Source organism: Agelaius tricolor, unplaced genomic scaffold (genome assembly GCF_023055355.1).
Source record: "Agelaius tricolor isolate 1412-34295 unplaced genomic scaffold, bAgeTri1.0.p SCAF_1, whole genome shotgun sequence".
Lineage (NCBI taxonomy): Eukaryota > Metazoa > Chordata > Aves > Passeriformes > Icteridae > Agelaius > Agelaius tricolor.
The window spans coordinates 96,684,721-96,706,294 of NW_027269261.1; the positions used below are offsets into that span (position 1 = coordinate 96,684,721).

Here is a 21,574-nt window from a genome sequence, read left to right on the forward strand (position 1 = left end):
CTGTGATTCAGTGATTGCTACTCAGAAAAACTACTCTACCCTCAAGTTCATCTGTCACTGAATCCCAGAATGTTCACAGAATAAGCTGAGTTGGAAGGGATCCACAAGGATCATCGAGTCTAACTCATGGCCCAGCACAGAACCATCCCCAAGAGTCCTTCCCCTAGATTACCAGGAACTGACATACTTTCTAAATCACTTTCATCATCATATTCTAGCAGCATAAACACTAGCTCTCAATAAAATACCAACAAAATGTGCCTGTGGGTTTTGTCTTTAAATTCAACTAACAGACATTCTCTGGCTTGTTGTAATAAACCCAATTGATGCCTCCCTCCTTGCCAGTTTCTTCCTGACATCAAGTATCCCTTACTGATACCCATGCTTTCTATCCAGTCTAATAATAATAGATGATTTATTGAATTCTACCTAAAGTATTTTAAACTTTTGTCTAGCACTCTTTTCTTATCAAATAAGCACAATTTCTTTCACTACAGTAATAAAAAAATAGTCATGTTTATGAGGTAAAAGAATCATGGTTAGAAATGCATCCTTGTCATTCAATCAATCAAGCAATCAATCAATATGAAATGTCAGGGGGAAAAAAAGCCTCACCACTGCATGAAAAGGTTGCCACAAACCCTTGTAAAAAAGAAACAGAATTATGCAAAGAAGCAATGGTGCTCTCAAGAAAGACAACAAACAAACCATCCTTCTGCCAAAGGCCTTTGCTCTCCAGCATATTTCATTTCTTATTTATTATCTGCTTTTTCTGTCCATACCATCTAGATCAGTAGAAAATCTCTCATTATACCATAAAATTACTACAAGGATGGACAGAAAAATAATTCTGCCAGCATTTCCAAACAAAAAAAGACTGACAAAATTAAGAACAGATTAACAGATTGGGGGGTGGGGGTGGGAAGGTGTGGTTTTGGTTTTTGATTGTTTTGTTGGTTTATTTGTTTGGTTTTGGATTTTGTTTTGTATTTTTTTTAATGGCAGTGTCTACTCTGAAATTAGGTACTCTGAGCCTGGAAGGCTCAATTTAAGCATTGCTTTGCTTAAATTTCCATGTTCCCCAAGCAAGGTTTTTTTTGCACGACATAGGGGTGCTTGTTAACAGTCACTAAGTACCTCCAGTGAACCATCATAGTCTCCATCAGCAGAGTAATGGATGAGGTTTTATTTTCTGAATCTTTACTTTACCAACTTATCTTAACTTAGCAACCATGAGAGAAAGCCACCTTGAGACCAGTCTTGGAAGGTGAAACGTGGGGCAATCAACTGGATGAGGAAGAGCTCTTTAAGCTGCAGAGAGCTCACAAAAAGAGCATAGATATACTGTGGAATGCACAACTATTATACTGTGGAATGCACAACTATCAGAACTTTACTGCTCAGTGACAATTTCCTCACTTAGATGAGACTATCTTATCTGAAATTGGGAATTTGGAGCTTAATTCAAAAGAATACAGAAGCCCATTTCTTTATAGGATAAATTAAAGAAAATGGCAGAAAATATACTTTAGCAGGAAATTCTAGTTTTTATATAGGGAAATATGTTCTAAGATAGTGTTTTTGCTCAGGTAGCAAGTTACTTCCTGAGGGAAGCAGACAAACACTTCGATTCCCTCCAAGTATCCCCTTCAGAGACAAGGATAAGTGAAAAGAATTTTTCTTCATTCTGTTTTCACCTTGTGACAACACTTGATTTCAGCTCTGCTCCATGGTATGCAATCTGTTTTTGAAACATTAATGCCTATGGCTTCATTTCAGGTTGTTGATGTTGAACTTCACCAACAGAAGATGGAAAGCTAGTAACTTTGGTTCTTATACAGAAAAATCTCATTGTGGTTCACACCATTAACATGGCAAGGGATGTTCATTTACAAAATTGACCTGGTATCAGTGTAATGTCAAATTAGAAATGCTGCCCATTCTTCTAAGCTCCTTAGCTCTCCTTCTCTGCATCTCTTCCACTCTCATCTGTGTCAAAATAGTTGCAAGGCACTCTTGGCACTCAAAGAGAAGAAAAGTGTGCTTCTACAAAGAAGAAAGACGATCTTTCTGAAAGATGGTCTTTCTAAAGCACTATCTTCTGACCAGGGGTTAGAAAGCAAAAGGGAGGAATTCTTTTGCTTTCTTAAGGCACATGCCTGCATGTACCAGGAGAATTGAGAGGGATCCAGGGATAGGAATACTTCTTTTTATCTGAGATTAAGGTTTTCCTTCTCTCCAGAACTCATTTTACTGATGATACCCACCCCCCATTGCCTCTATCCACTTCTAAATGCATTATTATGTCTCTATATATGGTACAAATTCTTTGATAAAATTCTTCCCTCCTATTACAGAAGTTTTCATCTCATTCAAAACAAACCTAGAACCCCAAATCACAATGTGGTAGGATCAATATTGGCCTCAGTTGATACAGAAACTACAAGGTAAGATTTTCTGTAGAAGGGAATAATGTTGTAACACAAAATCAAGACAACTGATGATGATTTTTTTATTCTAATCTAGTTTCCTATAATTTTCCTGTGATTTAAAGTTTAGTTTGCTGTATTCAGAAAATTGGCAGTTACAGATTTATTCTGTTTATATGTCTATATTTATTTACCAAAATAAGGCTGACAAAGAAAGCTAGAAAAGTTGGATTACAGCTAAAATGGTTATGTATGCCTGGAGCTATTTTCAATTTCCTGTGGTCATTTTGGGAGTTTTGCTTCTTTTTTCTTCCCTTTTCCTTTTCTTCCTTGTAACTGTGATAACATAAGAAGAGCTGGATTTTCATTAGGAATATTATCAGAAGATTAAAAGCTTTTTCTGGTGAACTGTCTAATCTACCCAATTTGTGGGCGCAATGAACAAATACATAGTAAGTAGGGATTTCACAGAACAGTCACTACAAGTATTATGAAATCTTAAACATAAAAGGAAGGTGCATCAAAAATACATAATTTCATTGCAGATTTACATAAAAATAGAAACCAACTCTTTCACTGACCATCTATAAGGCACATATTCTGAATAAATATTTTCCAACAGCATGGAACAGGGTGTGTAAAATAATGATTACTGGTCCTTCTAATTTCAACATGCAAGGATCTGCTCCATATGTGCAAAGAAATCCATGGGTGCATGTGTAGACACAAACATGTATGCACAGGCTCACACACACACACTTCTTTTTCAGCTGAATAAAAAATAAAATTCTATCAATAATAGCTACCTTGCAGCAGTTCCATACACACCACTTCTATTTTTATATAACATCAAGCCCATGCAGTATGTTAAAAGGAAGAATTATCTACAATAAGTCAAATGCAGCCTTTTTGGACCATTTCTTCAAGTGAAAAAAGTGAGATGGTAATAAATTTACTGGCTTTGAAGACAGCAGTAAACTAGAATTTCAGATCTACTCAATCTATAAGAATATAGAACTTATATTTCTTTTCAAAAAAATCTGCCTTTTTTATTTCTGATCTTCTATTTTGAGTTTTCAGAAACAAATAACTATCTTTGTCATGCTTCCCTTGCTTATAATCATGCAAGTTATAGAAATAAAACCTGAACAACCTATGGAGGCTACACATCTACTTCTATATTTTTATAATCCCTTTAAAATACATATACTGCATCAACAGCACACCTCCAGTTCCTGAAAATCTGTCCCAAAAGTTCCTACTTGTTACCACTTTTGGAGGCCCATAAATTTTCACATCAGTTCAAAAACTTCAGACCTTGACTATGAGAAATAGTTTTCACATAATAAATTTTAAAGAAGTACCCAGTATACATTATGTTGTCATAACAGAAATTTTCTGTAATTCTCAATAGTGGAGACATTAGTAAGTTGTACAGCACATTAAAATGAAATAGACATTTTTATGTTTCTCCTCTCATCCTGTATAATATAGGAAGGAAGGGAAGTGGGTCCCTGATTTAGAACATGAGCACTTAGCCTGTAACAATGTCATTGGGAAAATCTATCAAGTCCAATGTGCATATTGTTCTAAAAAAATGCATTCATTTATTTCACTGATTTTTGACAAAACTCAAAATTAGTGACTGACAAAAAATGACACATTTTTATTTGCTCTGATTATGCCATAGATAATACTCTTAGCCTGAGTCAAAACAAGACAAGGTAAAGATGACTCTGAACTGGTTTACAATCATGAATAATACATAATCATGTTTTTCATATTTGATTTGCTCTTTGAGTTTCAGGAAAACTTTAGAAGTTCCATTCCTTGCAAAATTCCTATTGTTTTGAAATTTACATCAAGCAAAACTTGGAGAGCTATAGTACCTTTCGACGAAGATTAGGAAAATATGAGCTTTAAATAGAAGATACTGAGAAGTGCTTGGAAGTCACAGCTCAGATTTTAAGTGGATTAAAATATCAGAAATCCTTTCTACATGACAACACCACTTTTTACTACTTACAGAGCACACCATTGATTCTGCTACATCTAAAATAGCATTTTACTGTGTACAACTATCTATATTCCAGTCTCATACATAGTCACCATGCATTCTTGAACAACACAATATTAATTACAGTTCTGGGCTTCAGTTTCATTTATCATTTGGTTCAACTGCATGATTATATACTGACTTAAAATTCATGAGTAGTGTAGAGATCTTACAGATCTTAGAGTAGTGTATAACAATCTTCTTGTTATAACTGACCAAGCTTTCCTTGTGAAAGGATCAATTCTCCTGCTCATCTGGCAATCAAAGAAAACCAGGGGAAAGGGGGGAAATATTTGATGATATAAATAAACAATATTGTTACTTACCTTATTTTAGATACCCTGATTATGTGAGAGGAATGCTGAAATATGAGTGCATTGCATGCTAGGCTGAAGCTTTTCCTCTTTGTTTTCCTTCTCTTAGTAAGAAAGGACCCTTAGGGTCAGGTCCTGCTCCCAATGAAGACAAAAGCAGAAGTCTTCACTGGGGTTCAGGAGCAGGACAGGGACTTTAAAACATTCTTCTTCCCTTTTTTATCTTTCTGTATGGGCTTTTGTTCCTGGAGGCTATGCTGATATGAAGCTTTTAAGATTTCTGGAGTCACAATAAAGAGTTGGAAGGCTTATGCTCCTAATGAAGCATCATGTTGTCATCTAATTTATCTGAAATCACTGACCCCAACTTGCCAGTATTACTTACAAAAAAATAAAGTATTGGATTAACTCTCAACTTAAAAAACAAAAATAATTTTTAAAAATGTATTTTATGCCACTACAGGTACAACCTCTGATTCAAGTTGCATAACTGCCATTCATTTGCTCAGATTTCAGTTCCCACATTCACACTCAACTCTACTGCTAAAAGAAATTTCCTACAGATAAAAAGCTGGTCTTAGCAAACCATTATCCACTGCTGATACCAACATGCGTCTCTTTGCATTTCCTAGCCTACCTGTAAACAAGGCTTCTAAGAGACAACAGTTTTCATTGATCACAACAGAAAGTAACTACAGCACGTATTCTAAAAGACATTTGTATATTGTTTCTTGCAGATGTTAAATAATCAAAGAAAATTAATATATCAGGAGTTTATTTACAGTCTCTTGAGGAGTCTATATGCATATACATGTAACGCAGATGCCACAGATGAAATTATGGTAAACCACGTTTGGTGAGAGTCCTGTTTCCAAGACTGTGTGCCTCACTCACCTGTTTGACTAAGTTGAGATGTGCTTCTGCTCCTTCGAGACACTATGGCAACCACTTTGGCACTAAAGCTGGAGCGCCTTTTCTTCCCACCTGTTCCGACCATGCCGACGGCCGTGTCCGACTGGCTGCCGTCAATGTGCTCCAGCTTGTACATCTCTCCACTCACACTTGTGCTCTTTGTGATTCTCCCTGAAGTCCCCATCCGTCTGCCTTGCATTTTAGGAGTAAATGTACTACAGTTACAAAGTAAAAACAAACATGTTAATTTGTCTGTGTAACAGCATTTCCAAAAGCCTTATTATTTTTTAATCACTAAATTAATTTTAAGTCTTGATATGTTTCCATTTATTTGGTTCACAAGTAAAAGCTTAATCTGATGCTCCTCGGAGTACGTATTTCCAATGCTATTGTTTGTCCTCCACTTTGAGGGGAACAAATAAAATGACCACTTCCCCATGTTTTTCAGAGCAACAGAGAGACACTTAAAAGTTATGTGAAGCTTTCCTGTCTATATCCCCACAATACAGAAACAAATAAAACAGTAATTTTACAACCAAAGAAAATTATCGTGGGACAGTAGTTTAACACATTCATCTTATCAGTGGTGTTCACCAAAGACCTAACAGAAATAAAAATATCATCTAAATTTTCATACTTTTCAAAGAGATCATGTAATATGTAGTATTTTTAGGTCTTCAGTCTCTCACTTCATTAGAGGTAAGTGCAATAATCACAATATGAAAGCAAAATAATTTTGAGGCAAAATCCCTAATAACCCACTAGAATTTTCATTGATTGACAGAAAAATGAATCACTCTGGCAGTTCTGTATGAGTTCCTCTAGCTGAATTGCATTGAATTGCATTTGAATGTTTCTATACAAATCCTTTTTCTGCTCCACTGTATAGAGGCAGGATAATGTATTCACAAACACAGTTTAGAGAACAGTCTCAAATACACACAGGACATGCTAATACCCAGTCCTAGGTCTGCTGTGGCCAAGCAATGCCCTAGCTCTAAAGGCAATATAAAGTTAGTTGTCACTGTGCAGAGACAGAAATTTAAATTGCAGCTGGACTCACTTCAGATGCAGTTGTTAAACTGGCCAAGAATGTAGGAAATTCCTTGACCTTGTATTTCTGAATAGTAGACCTACTGGAAGCATGCTGTTTTAGGATTTTTTTTCAGTTTTCCAGTATTTTGAAGTCAAATTTATTTGTTAACCAATATCCCTGTAGTTGCTCCCAGCAAGTTCCCTCCCCAGCAGATGGAATGGCCTGGTCCTGTCCCCCATTCCCATCACCCCTCACTACCTCTCCCCCAGTCAAAATTAGAGCGGGGTTAGAGGCTTTTTTGTGTCATGGCAAGTTTCAGACAGATAAGAAATCAGACTGGGAAAAATAAAGGGGTCAATGGGAGAAAATATGATATCCTGTAACTTCCTATGGATCTGGGCCCTGCTGGAGCTTGAATTAGTCCTGTCCCAAGATAGATCCAGGAAAGTATAAAAAATTGTATCCCTAAACTATAATTAAAAAGGTGTAGCCCTGTTTTACTGGCAGCTTCCAAGGGTTACTAATGTGTGACCATAGGTAAAAGAACATAGAAATAGACATTATTCTTTGAAAATGAAGTTGGAAAAGTTAAGTCTTTGACTAGACAACACTTAATAGAAAGATCACTATCAACCTCTACATAGGCTTTTAACCATCTTCAGCACTTAGAATCTGCTCCTGTCAAGCTCAGATAAAAAACCACCTACGCCATTAAACAGAACAAGCTGCTTGATGCACCAAAGTACTCAAGAACATATTTTAGTGGACTACCTGAGGTACACTGAACTTAAAATAGGTTCTGTCGTGTTCCCTCCTGTCCCAGAGAAACGTTATTGACTGGCTTTTGGGTTTGAAAGGCAAAAATAGAAGACATTTTTATTTTAAAGTTTTCTTGTAGAATTCTTTTGTGTTCTATCACCATTCTCCCCACCACACACTCACATAAATGTGAGCAAAACCACAAACATATTAATCATTCTAGGAAGAAATTTAGATGGGGGAAAAAAAAAACCAAACTCATAAAGTACCATCTTCCACACATATATACACAACTATCAAAGAAAAGGCCTCTAGGGGGATAGAAGGCAACACTGTTAATTGGTTTCTTCTCTGGAGCAAGAGACATTTCACTATTTTAAGGTTCAAAGGCCTCACTTTGGGGGACTCTACTTCCTACTTTGATTAGACATGGACAACTCCTTTCCACATGGATAATTTCTTGCCAACAGCACTGGGAATTGTATTTCTGTGACTGTTTCTACGTTGCCAACAATGGCATGTGCTTTGCTAACATGCTAATCTATAAACCTATAATTTCCAGCACTAAAGTTCAATGGACTATAAAATCTGCCATGCAAATAAAGAATTATTTACCATATTATTGAATTTGCTCTACTGAATTTCAGGTGTTTATGAATATAATAAATACCAAAATAACGATGTTTTTATGCCAGCCTTCACTTCTTTTTTTTTTTTTTTTACAATTTACCTGAAATGCTCTCTAATCTCACTTTATTTAATATGTATTTAGGAGCCAGTGATGTCCATCAGCTGAGAAATGAAGAAAAGATAGTATTATAACTTTTGGAAAAAAACATTTTTGATGTATGAATTCACTAATTCAGGGAAAGTTTCTGAATAATAGAAAAAAAATCACTTTTTTCAAAAACTCATATAAGTTTCATTTTTGATTCTTTGCAACAGGTCGATGGAACTAGAATATTTATCTTAATTGGAAAAAAACCCAGAAAAATTTAGAATTCAAATTAATTTTATACTTGTTTTTACTTTGCAAATATGAAGTCCTACTTTCCTAGAAAATATGTTCCAGTGTACTAGTACAAAATAGCTATTAATTTGCTAGAAATGGGCATAATGGGATAGGACCAAGGATCTTACAGCTGCCCAATACTTCCTCTTGTTAAAGCAAACAGATTAAGTTTTCTTTGTGTTCATCTAATCCCTGTGCTATTTTTTTATTTTTCATTAACTGAAACAGTCTCAAAAGAATGAGCATTTAAAATTCAGCATTCTTATACCATCTAATTGATTACTCTTAGAACTGTGTTTTTACTCTTGTTTTTACTCTTAAAACAATGTTTTGCCATTATTACTGATTATCACTTGAAGAAAAAGCTCCTAACTCACACTCTTGCTTTATTCACTAGTGTTAGAGTTTCATCTATGAAGCACAAACAAGAAAAGGACTTGCATGAATACATCCCCTTGCACTTAGCTGTTTTGATAACATACCTAAATTTTTATTTTGTTTTCCAGACTTGCTGGGATTATTAGCACATTCATTTAAATGCAGATGCAAGTTTTTGCAGGCTTGTGGCTAAAATTAGTAAATTATTAAATTATATTTAAACCTAGTTATCATAACACAATAAATAAATATTGTTTTCTGTAGCAGTATTATGAAGAGCAACATATTTATTCATATAGTCCATTAAGTCATAAATTAATTAATTCACTAAATTTTTATTTACAATTACTTTATGATCTTTAGCAGTTCTTCTGATTAATAGTTTGGCAAATGTCTTATGTTGTTTCTAAGTACTTCTAATTACAGCCATAACAACATAATTGTGCATATTAAGAATGGTTACAGACAATATAAATGGGCCTGTGTATTACTTAACAGATATTCAGCATAGAAAAAGAGCCAATGGATCCTTAACTTTTTAAAACTTTATTTAATTTAACTTCTAAAGAAAACCTCCCTGTAACCCCAGCAAGAGCAGAGGAGCCTGCCCAACACTGGTGTCAGACACTACCCCCAGGTTCCTGCATCAGCAGGGAAGACACTGCTCCTTCCACCAAGAGAAAAATGCTTTTATTTCCTGCCAAAACTGATGCAGTGGAGACAAATCCCTTCTAAAGTTGTACCTGAACTACACAAGACATCAAGACTGTATTCACATGTCAGCCATCAGAGTTATGAAAGAAAGCAACACATTCAATTATGCAAGCTGCCCCTACCTGAAAGTTGCATCTGTGGGAATGAAGAATGAGCTTTTAAGACAAAAAAACTTACTCAAAGAGTAGTTTGAGTTACAAGATACCATAAAATTAAGCCTGAAAGAAATTTTATAATATGAGCATGCTATAAGAGCATTGTGGATAATACTTGCTTAAATTAAAAAGTACAGCACACTCAACTATTTAGAACTGAAATCAAGCCAAGTACCTGTATTACATCATTATAGATCTTTCTATGTACAGATAACTACTATGCACATATTCAAGATCCATAAAAGCATACTGGAAAAATCATTTGATCTGAGAAAATTGGTATATAGACTTATACTCAGTATCTCTCAATAATTACATAAAAAACCTGCACAATCCACCTGAAAAAGAAAGTTAGTAACACAGTGGTAAGAAAGCTAGAAAAATACTTGTCCATAAACTCACCTATGTAATATCTGGAAGTAAATCCTTTCAAAGAAAAAATCTGAACTGATTGGTCATTGTTAAAATAAAAGCATTTCCCTCATTCACTTAGAATTACTGATGATGTACAAAAAAATATTTTAGGTGTTTGTTTTCATGAGCCCTCATTTTTCCTCCACCCATTTTCCCAAGAATGCAAGCCATGAGTAAATAAATGATGCCCTGTATTCCTTGCTGTGCAGATGATGTTGTGAGCTCTTTTCAGGCAGTTGCAGCAACTTGAAGCTTCCAGCAGAAGCCCGGGCCCCCAGCAGCACAAGGCACTGAGCTTCCCCTCTCTGCTGCCGACTGCAGCACCACGTACTCACTCATAGCCCTGTGCACCCTTTTGCAATGAGGCAGCTCATGAATACTAATAATCTCCTAAACACATAATAGCTCTGGACCAAAGGGAAGATATTTTTATCATGAGGAACATTACATTTTTAAAAATAAGCATCTTGTATTAGTATTATATGATATGTAATCAATAAATACAAACTATTAATTATCTACAAATTTCTGTTATTCTAAGAAAATATTTATATTTTATATTATATACGATATATTACATTTGCTGCAAGATAAATTACTGTAAATTTTAAAATAAATATTTAAAAATATTCATTAGCATTTAATAAATTAATTGAAGCATGGTGCTTTACAAACCAAATGACAAACATATATTCTATATTATAATTCTCTCTAGTTAGTCAAAAGAATTTTTTAGACCATAAAAGTTGGTTCAATCAAATAATAATTTCGTACAGTCTGTACCTACTGGAACTACGTATTTATTTCACATGCACATTGATCATATATTAGATTGTCCTAGGGTGAAATATGTTCTATGAAATTAGCTATTAAAATCACAAAAAAAAAAACCCCTTGCTTCTGCTGTCAAGAGTCCTATTGGTGTATTAAGATATTGAAGATCAGTAATTTCTAAGTTATATTTGTTGCTGAGAATTCCTATTTTGCATGGAAATGCCACTCAGTGCCACAGCTGCTCCCTCTGGGATGCCAAATCCCCAGCATCCTCAGTCCCACTCTGTTCAGTGTGCAAACTCTCACTGAGCTAAGGGCTGGGGAAGATTTTGTTACAGCAGCCTCCTCTGGGAGCTTAACTGGTTAAAATTCTACTTTGGAAGATCAGGAAATTTCCACATTGAACACAGTATGTCAGAATCTGGGCTGTGACAATGCTTTTCTCAGGAGCACACTGACCACTGAACTGTGCCAGCTTCACAGCTCTGACAGGTTTCTACTTTTTAAACTTGGAAAACTAGCATTTCTCTATGAAACAAAAGAATAACAATTCAGAAAGCAAGCCTGAACATTATGAAAGATAAGCAGATTTTAACTGTTTTCCAAGCAAAAGATAAGCAGATTTTTTTATTATTTGCCATGAACATTTCAACTTAATTTATATTCTCTGAAACAAGCAGAACAATTGGCTCTGTATGTGGGAGCCCATGTGTCTGCCTGCACATACCCAAGGCACCATCAGCCTGAAGCCAACTAATGACATGAATCATAAAATGAAACCAACACAAAAGCAGCCACTCCAGGGGCACTGCTCAGGGTTAACTATTGCTATTAAAGCTGATGTGGAAAGGCTCATGTGAATCAAAGGACAAACAGCTCAAACTTGACTGCATATAGCCATGCATATATTCAGTTACCAAACATAGAAAGGATGCAAATCTGTATCGAGAAAATAGATATTGGGAATGTATGTGTGTATGACAAACACAAAGATGTGTATGTCCACACTGAAGGAAGCTTTTTTCAACATCAAGAACGCTCAATTCACCAATTTTTCTTTCTTTGCATGACATTCAGGAGTAATGTTATTTTCCCTGTTGTATTTTTTTCCCTCTAAAGCACGAGGTACTGAAGTACCTGTGGTGTTGCTGCTCTTCATGTAAAAAATGCTACATTCACTGGTATGAAATAGATTGCTCACTGCTCCTTTTCAAAAGTAGATAACAGCAACAGGCAATAGCAAAAAAAAAAGGAAATGCAGGAGGAGAATCTGAAAAGCTGAATGGGATAGTGCAAGGTCAGAAATAACAAAAAAAGTGCAGATAAAATTATAAAAATATAGTAAACTGAGATGAAGATAAAGGAAGTGATAAGTCCTCTGAGGTCTGAGCCATGGCTAAAACTATTTTGCAATGTTTCTTTAATCTAAAAATAACAAGTACTGCATTTTCAAAATATTAGCATAATGTACTTAAACTAAAAGTTTATGGATTACATTTCATCTTTATCAACTGCAGTAATTAAATGAAAAACCAATTAAAATAATTTTTCCATTTTTCTGAAATTGTTAAGAAAGACTGCTGGTGATGTGACAGTTTCTTTGAAAGAGGAAACATAATTAGATAATTAAAAATGCAGAGGCAATGCTCCATAGTACATTTTTCATGTGCAGATGTTCTGAAGGGATTAAAGACTCCATCTCCCTCCCTCTCTGACAGATACATAAAGCAGTTTATAATGATGGATTTTCAAAAATCATTATCTTTAGATAATGAATAATTAGAACATTAATTACTCTGGCTTCACCTTGGTGTTGTATATAAATGACCTCAAAACCAGAAGTTTCCATCTGTAATACACGCTTTGGGGGTAAAGAGGATACATTATATTTTTTAAGCAGCTTATCTAAAATGTTTTCATTTATGTTGCCATCATGGTAATAATATGGAGGCTACTGCCCTCTATTTCCCCTGAAAAAAGCAGAAGTTGTGACTCAGGTTACATCAGAGTGCCTGTCCTTGCCCCAGGACAGATCACCTGAGCAGCAATATTAACTATTCACAGGTCATGCTCAATGTGTTTCTTTCTAATGAAACTGGGAAGTGCACAGTTATTGAAACTTTTTGGGGGTTCAGTTTTTAGCTGCAGTGACTTGGATAATCAGAAACAAAGTAAAATTGGCAATTTACTTCAAGTTTTGCAGTGGATGCTTGCACTGTGGAGATTTTAGACAAAAATTGCCTTTCCTATTACCTATATCTATTCTGTTTGTCAAACATGAAAAATTTAGGTAGAAATTTTCCATGCCTTGTTTCTGCCCATGGTCAAATTTCTTCTTCAATCTATTCTAAGTTCCAGCTGATATACCATGGCAGATTGCCTGACCTTTTTGAAGGAAATTACAAGAAAAAAACCCAAAACCAACAACAAACCCCAAATTATCAATTCACTTCACTTTGAGAAGTGGCTAATGCCTGACTGAAAGATTCCAATGAGGTGATCCTTCTATTTGGCACAAATACAGTACCTGACAGTTCTGAGTACCTGTCAATTTGGTAAAACAACTTCTTTAAGTGATACCTCTCATGTTCAAAGATTTCAAAGAATTTAAAGATTTCAAAGATATCAGATACCAGGTTTAGAGACACCAGGAAAGTTTCTTGTTACAAAGTGACATTGCACTCACCCACAGGCCCTATTGCTAAATAGATCATACTTTTCCTGAATATTACTATTTTGTCTCCAGGTCAGAGGCAGAAAGTCAGTGCCTCTCAGGAACTGCACCTCTTGTATCTGCTTTTGGGAGAAATTAGCTAGACTGCCCAGGATGCAGGGAGGCTGCAATTGCTGCCCATCAGGCATGACTCAAGACAAAGTCAACTAACTGAAGTACAAAAAGAGTATAATGGACAATAATCCCTGGAAGGAAAGAGTTCATAGTGATAGTGAAGTAGAAAGAGAATAAGAAAGTGAGGAATAAATTCTTTTTATCACTCTTTCCGAAAACAAAACACTTCCTAAAAATTCCTGTGGAAATGGAACAAAAGAAGTCTTTTCAATGTCCTATCACAAGTATTTAGTATATTATCATTCCCTCAAAGGATGGCCAGTTTTGTAGCCACAAAACACTCACTATCTTCTCTGCTTTTGCAGAGAAATCTTCCTCATGTGCCATCATCCCATTTTGCATGGTGAACTCAGCAACCATGCAGCCTCTTACTCTGTCATTGGGTTAAACAAACCAGAGCCCTGAAGAATCATAGGTGAGTTTTGCTCCAAACTTCCCTCATGATGGGAATGTTGAATCCACAGCATCAAGACACAATAAAATCCCATGCAACAGGCAGTATATGACCACCAACAAAGACATGTCTGAAATGATTTGTCACTAATCAAATAAAAACTATGGGGCAAAGAGTGATTTCCCAGAGCAGTAATAAACTAGTCAAGTAAGAAGATAATTACAATTCCTGCCTCATTCTCTAAACAAGTTTATAGAAGGCTTTCTCCCTATGGCTTCACCTCAAAATCTTCATCAGGCTTTTTTCAATGTAAAAACCCTTTGTTTTGTTTTGGTTTTTTTTTGCAAAAAATGAACATTATTACCATCCCAAACTTTAAAAAACCCCTCCTCATTTATCAGTTTTGATGATAGCTACAACACAATTGTCCCCATCTGTGAAGTGAACATTTCTTAGTCCTTGCTAATCCTGCTAGGGAATTTGCAGTAACTACAAATTTCATTTTGCAGTGTAATAAAACTGTATTATCTTACAAGGCCTGCACTGTTTGTTCTTATATCCATGTTTCTCTATTTTAATTGTTGCATTTTAAGCAAAGTAGGAGTCATACTATTGCTACTCAACACAGTTACATGACGACAAGTTTTCCATCAGCTCAAGCTTTTGGTGTACATGAAAACTAGACAAGGAGTTTAAAGTTTTGTTAAAAATACCTCTCTCTCTTGACAAAGATCATTCACTCCTCTAGGAGGAAAGTGAATCTAGGTATCAATTTGTTAAGCACACACAGAAGTCTCCCCTCCCTGTTTTTAAATAAGGATATGAACTATTGTTGTTTTTAAATCCAGATTTAGGATGTTAACATTATGCCAATGTGTTCCACAGCATGTTATTAACAACCATTAAAAGTGTAATAATTCTTGCAAAAAACTACCACTATCTTGAGTGTAGACTTGTTAAAGAATTTAATTGGTTTTCACTTTCCTGTGAAATTCACATTGTTTTTGGCTTATAAATTTCCAATACAGAAAAAAAGACTGCTATTTGTACATTTTAATACAAAAGAAATATTGCATTGTAAATATACAAATTACTTTGATTAGCGTAGACTAGTTCTAATATCTCTCTTTCTTAGAAAGGAGGAATTCCAATTTACATAGAAGAAGATTGCACACTAATGAGAAATATATCCTAATCATCTTAAAAAATCTTGCACATTAAAATTGCAGGATCTACAATTTGTCATGAGAATGAAATACCCAGGTCAATAAATACTCTTAAGTCAAGTTAAATTTGCAGAGACAATTTAAAAAATAAATTTGGAACTTAGTATTTTGGCCATTAAAAATGGAAACTTCAGAAAAGAGAACAGCACTATGTCCCCAAAGCCATGTCAGTTCACATTAAGAAAAGAAATGAGTAACTTTTCAATGAGCACCATTGCACTGGAGCTTTGACAGCTGATTAAAACCAAATCATATTGAAGCATTGATTCTGGTGGCCCATAGCCCAGCTGATAGACTGCAACTGCAGCCATCTATAAATTTGCAAGACCTTAGCTATGCAGGCTTTGAAGCAGGTGTAATATAGAAGATAAACAGCAAATGAGAACTTGGTTCAAGATTCTTTAGAAATGTGACAACTGAAAAGGTTGATCTGATTCATAAGTGAGTATATATGCAGAAGAATTCATCATTTCTGCTACTGCTGCAGGTGTGTAATCTGACTCAGTGGTGCTTTAGGCCTGAGAAATATGGAACAGACCTTCCACTGTTATGCTTTGAAATACAACACATGGCAGAATTTAAGCAGAAACCCAGGAAACACCCCTTTGAAAATGCCATTTCAGGGCCAGCTTTAAACATGATGCAGACTGATATTGCCACACCACTGTCTGTGCACCTGTGGAGATTTGTAGGATCTAGCTCTTAATACACTGCCAACACCTACTTCTAAGCAAGAGACCCAGCTGCCAGAGCAGTGTGATCATGGTTACCTGAGGGCACACAGCTGGGAATGCATGAGGCATGCAGGGGTTTGGGTTTCTTTATATCTGCTTGGCAGTGCCACAGCACATACAGCACACAAAATCATCTACTATGTCTTCTACTGTGACACCCTGAAGGCTCTCAGAACCCAAGAATGAGGAACCACCTTGCTTCCAAGTACATGATGTCTCCTTTCCAGACAAGGATCTGGGTTGATAACACCTTGAATAATTAAAATAACGTTTATTTTTATACAGAATACCAATAATGAGAGCTATAAGCCCTAGGAATACCCAATTTTACCTAGTACACACAAACAGATCCCTCTTAAGCTAGGCTCCAGGACTGCACATTCCACTGCAAATTTACATAGCTCCATCCTTTCTTTACATAATGTGAACTTGCCCTTACACTGGTTCATTAAGAAATATGGGATCAAACTTAGGCAGGGAACAAAATATTCATTATACTCCACACATTTTCAGGCTCTTCTCCCAGGTTTAGATAATGAGTGTGGCATAGTGAATATCCTCCACAAAGCCAGTCTGAAATTACTGGTGAATTTGTTCCTATTTTCCAGGAGATTTACTTTTATTGATGAATAAGCTTTAGTGTTCTGGTTTTGCTTCCACTAGTTCTGTTTGCAATATTTATATCAATAATTAAAAGATTTTACATTTCATTTTTTTCATGAGTAAAGTATCTTGACTACACCCTTAGTCACTGTAGCACAAATTCAATATAAAGATTTTAATTATTTTTGTAATTAACATGAAATGAATGGGTTTCTTTATTACAACACAGACCTCAATGTCATCAATGCCTGAAAAACCTTGGTGTGTTGTTTTCCTTCACTGTTATGACATGAAGTATAACTTTGCTCAGCTGGCTCTGTGGTGCAGTAGAGCTGCATTTTAGTGAATCAGTGTGCTGAGAAGGGGGGCTGCAGCCCTGGTCTAGAGAGGGTGGGGGAAGGAGTGAACAACTGTACTGCACCAGTCACATCACATACATTTATGATGTAACAAGCAGCATTATTGGGAATCCTGAGAAGAGGTTAGAAGACCCTTCAGACTCTCTCTAGACCCTTACCACTATAAATTGTATCAAACTAGCTCTAAAGTACTACATGAGAGGATGGAAAACCAGTGGGAGAAAATCTATCTCCAATCCAGAGAGTTACCTCTGGCTAAATCATCTTGAGAGATCTGCAGCTCAAGGCTGCTGTTTGTCCTCAGTGAGATGGCAAACCTCCAGTCACTTTACCTGGCTCCAAACTAAAGACACTGAGCATTTTGTGCAAGAGAACAGCATGAAATGAAGAAGCAGCATGAAATGAAAATCTGAAAGAGAGTAACAGAACAGGTGAGGCTGGAGGACCCTTTTGGAGATTGCAAGGTCCAACTCATACTGCAGGTGTGATAAGAGCAGGTTGCTCAGGGCCATATCTGCTTGGGGTTTGGATATCCCCAGATACTGGGACTTTGCAAAATCTCAGTACCACCTGTTCCAGTGTTTAATAAATTTTCGCAGAAAAAAATGTTTTTCTCATGTTTTAATGTGATTTGCCTTATTTCAGTTTGTGCTCATCCTCTCACTGAGAAGAGCCTGGCCTTTTTTCTCCAGTCTCTCTCTGCAGGCATTTATGCACATTGATAAGACTTCCCTTGAGCCTTCTCTACTCCAGGGTAGACACTCGGCTCTCTTGGCCTTTGCTTGTATGACAGACACTCTAACCCCTTCACCATCTTCATGGCCCCTTGCTGGATGTGCTCCAGTCCATGTCTCTTGTACCAGGGAGCCCAGCACTGGACTTGGAACTGCAGAGGTGCCTCACTAGAGCCACTCAGCTCTGCCGAGTGGGAAGGATCACTTTCCTCAGCCTGCTGGCAAAACTTTTCCTAATGCACCCCAGAATGGTGTAGGACTTCTTTAATGCAAGGAGGCACTGCTGGCTCAGGTTCATTTTAGCATCCAGAAACATCCTAGGGATTTTGCTGAAAAGCTGCTTTCCAGCTGCAAAGCTGTGTTCTAGCTGTGCGTCCCCAGTGTGCAATGGCACATGGGGTTACTGCTCCCCAGGTGCAGGATTTTTCATTTCCATTGTTGAACTTAATGAGGTTCCTAAATTTCTCCATTGTTGAGGTCCCTCTGAATAGTGTCACATCCCCGTACTATATCAACTATTGATATCAGCTTTCTGTTGTCTGCCAACCTGCTGAGGGTGCGTTCTGCCCCATCATTCCAAACACAAATGAAGATGTTAAACAGTACTGCCTTAATATTGACCCCAAGCATTCAGCACAAATGATTTGCCTCCAGCTGGACTTTGTGTCACAGGTCACAATGCCCTGAGCCTGGCATTCAGCCAGTTTCCAATCTGCCTCACTGTTTACTTACCTGGGCTGTACCTCCTCAGCTTGTCTGTGAGGGTGTTTAAGAAGAGGGTGTTGAACTTCTTAGCAGAGACAAGATAGAGAACATCTGATATTCTTCTCTCATCCATCAAGCTAGCCAACTAATGAAACAAGGCCATCAGGCTGGTCAGTCTTGATTTGCCCTTTGTGATTTCATGCTGACTATCCACAATCACCCCCTTGTTCTACACATATGTTTGGAAATAGTTTCCAGGACTGTTTGTTCCATCACCTACCCAAAGGTTGAGCTAAGACTGACAGGCCTATAGCTTACAAGATCCTTTTCCCATCTTGAAGATAGTAGTGATAATTTTTCTTCCTTGAAGAAGTCTTGAAGAACATCTCCTGAATGCCACGTTCCAAAGATTACTGACTGGCTTTGCAATGCCATCAGTCAACAACAGCTCATTTAGTATTCATGGGTACACCTCATCACATGCCAATAACTTTTATATGTCCAGTTTATTTAAGTGTTCCTTGATCAGGTAATTCTCTGCTGAGTCTTTGCTCCAGACTTTCCCTTTGGTCATCAGTGCACTACAGAAACCTCCAGGATTTCTCGTGCCCTACTGCATTGCTCAACCAGCAGATACCAGGATGGTTTATGTTCTCCATGAAAACAAGAACCTACAACTGGAAGAAGGCTTCATCTAATTCTTCCTGATCAAGAAGTCCATAGCAGACACCTACAATATCATGACATTGGTTGGGCCTCTAACCCTGAGCTATAAACTTTCAGCTTGTTCATCACCCATCTCCAGGCAGAGCTCCCTGCATATTCTGCTCTCTCACAGAAAGGGCTTGCTATCCTTCCTTGCTATCCTGCCCTGTGCTTCCATGGATTGCAGCACTCCAGTAATAGGAACTATCCCAGCACTTCTCTGTAATCATGATGAGACCACAGTCCTGCAGCTGCACAACAAACCTCCAATTCCTCTGGCTTGTTCCCCATGCTTTAGAGCACAGGCCATCTAGAGAGCCACACGCTTGTGCTCATTCCCCAGAAAAGGTATGACAGCTTTCCCTAAATGCTCTTCTCTCAATCACATCCTTATTCACATGCACAAACTCTGGGTGGCTCCTCCCTGCCCTGTTTTGTTGTTTAGGAGGTCCTGGTTGTCTCCATCTCTCTGCACCCATTGCCTATCAACCCATCAACCACTTCCTCACTTGATCCCAAATCATCATTTCTCTACTCCTTCATTCCTGTTTTAGAGCTCAGGTGTACTGGAGTTAAGCTTCAGTGTACTGAAAGAAGAACAGCTGCACAAAATTTGTATATTCTGCTCTGCAAATCAGGGAAGAAAAGGTTTGTCAGGTAGAGTCTGACAGTACAAACTTCAATGACATACGGAGAACAAAATTCCCAAAAACCATATATAAGCTTGTGATACAAGCCATTCAGTGGCATGGCATAACATGTGAAATAAATTAGAACTGGTTTAAATCCACTATTACAACTCATTACATTATCCTCTTTCCTTGATAAGCTCATATAAAATATTTTAATTGCACTTAAGCATTCAATTTAAAAAAGCGTGTAAAAACAGATTAAAATTTGGCACAGACATAATGATATTATATCACACATTGATCAAGATAAAAACCATAATTCTTAATAAGATGTGGTTTTCAAATTCAAAATGAGAGATAACAGTAATATTCCTAATGCAGGGGCAATTTGTTTGAAATTCAGATACAGTGAGACAAATTCACCTTAAAAAAAATTATTTAGTCTTTCATAAATTTAGCAGATTTTATTAAATCAGATTTAAGTGAAACACCTTATGGTAGCTTGTTCCTCCAAAACAGAAGCCCCCACCTCACCTTTACCATGCAGGATAGCTCCCTACTTAACAGCACCAAGAAGTCCAGGTATCTTTGCATAAACAGGCTACAAATGAAAAGTGGTCCAATGACAGAATCTGGTATAGTTTTTTATTTAGTCAGCAAATATCCTTCTTTGTCTGATCATGTCCATATGGTGCTGATTAATCATCATGGGTTCCTACTTATCAATCATTTGCATTAAACCACAAAAATAGTTCCTTCTGCTTCATTTAGGATGTGAGAAATGTTTCAGAGCTATACACAGTGACGTCTCCAACACATGCAGGCACAAAGTACTGCGTGACTGTAGCATGAATGCATAAAGACCATGGTCAATAAAAGCAAGTCTCCATAAAGAAGGACTGATAATTTGGCTTCACTCATTAAATACACACCAACTCCAAATTCACAAATCTGATTCTGATTCAAATCAGAAGTCCCAGAACTTTTTGTTTACACACTAAAAATTCCTGGTACTTTTTTCTGCACTTCCAACCGGAGAGCACAGCAGCCAGCCAGACTACCCAGAACAGTAACAAGAAAGATGCTTTGAATAATTTCATATACAGAGCAGCTTATCCATGTAAAGCCATTTGTTATAACACATACCTGAAAATGCTAAACAAATTAGAGAGCAAGAAGCTATTTTATATACTTGTATTTAGAACTTGCATCAATCACTTCAGGTTACTAATCTGAGCCCCAGACTACTCTTCAAAATAAGGATACTTGTTGAATGACTCAATTTAGTGAAATGGCTAGAACTGAGCTACCTCCCCTTTGAGTTTCTATATGCTTACTAGGTTCATATCTAGAACATATATGGAGAACAAAACTGGGTGCATAGAAAAGGCGGTTCAACAAACTTTGTCCTTAAATGTAACATTATGCTCACACAGTTGCCATGGCCACTGGCCAGACACACTTCCAAATGAAGATGATGCTGGATAGGTGGTTTCAGAATGACAAAAGCAGCTAGACAAAAAATGCTACCCTTCCTGCTCAACCATCCTATCCTTATCCCATCCTGTTAGATACATGTTAACATTGGGTTCTTTGGAGGCAAAAATAAAATTTAAATTTCAAATTACTAATCAAACTTGAACTTAAAACTTCTAATTCCTTGACCTTAAAGAAATTTTAG

General features: G+C 36.7%; 1 protein-coding gene across 25 annotated transcripts in view; it reads right to left on the bottom strand.

Annotated features, from left to right (window-relative positions):
* RIMS1 (regulating synaptic membrane exocytosis 1) overlaps positions 1-21,574 on the bottom strand; it is a 306,557-nt gene that overhangs the window by 34,620 nt on the left and 250,363 nt on the right. For 16 of the 25 annotated variants that reach the window (XM_071444970.1, XM_071444802.1, XM_071444874.1 and 13 more), the window contains one exon: positions 5,694-5,926. The exons of the other annotated variants lie outside the window; for them this stretch is intronic. In XM_071444970.1, the coding sequence (XP_071301071.1) occupies positions 5,694-5,926 (233 nt within the window). The remainder of the gene's footprint in view (positions 1-5,693; positions 5,927-21,574) is intronic. 25 annotated transcript variants of the gene reach the window in all.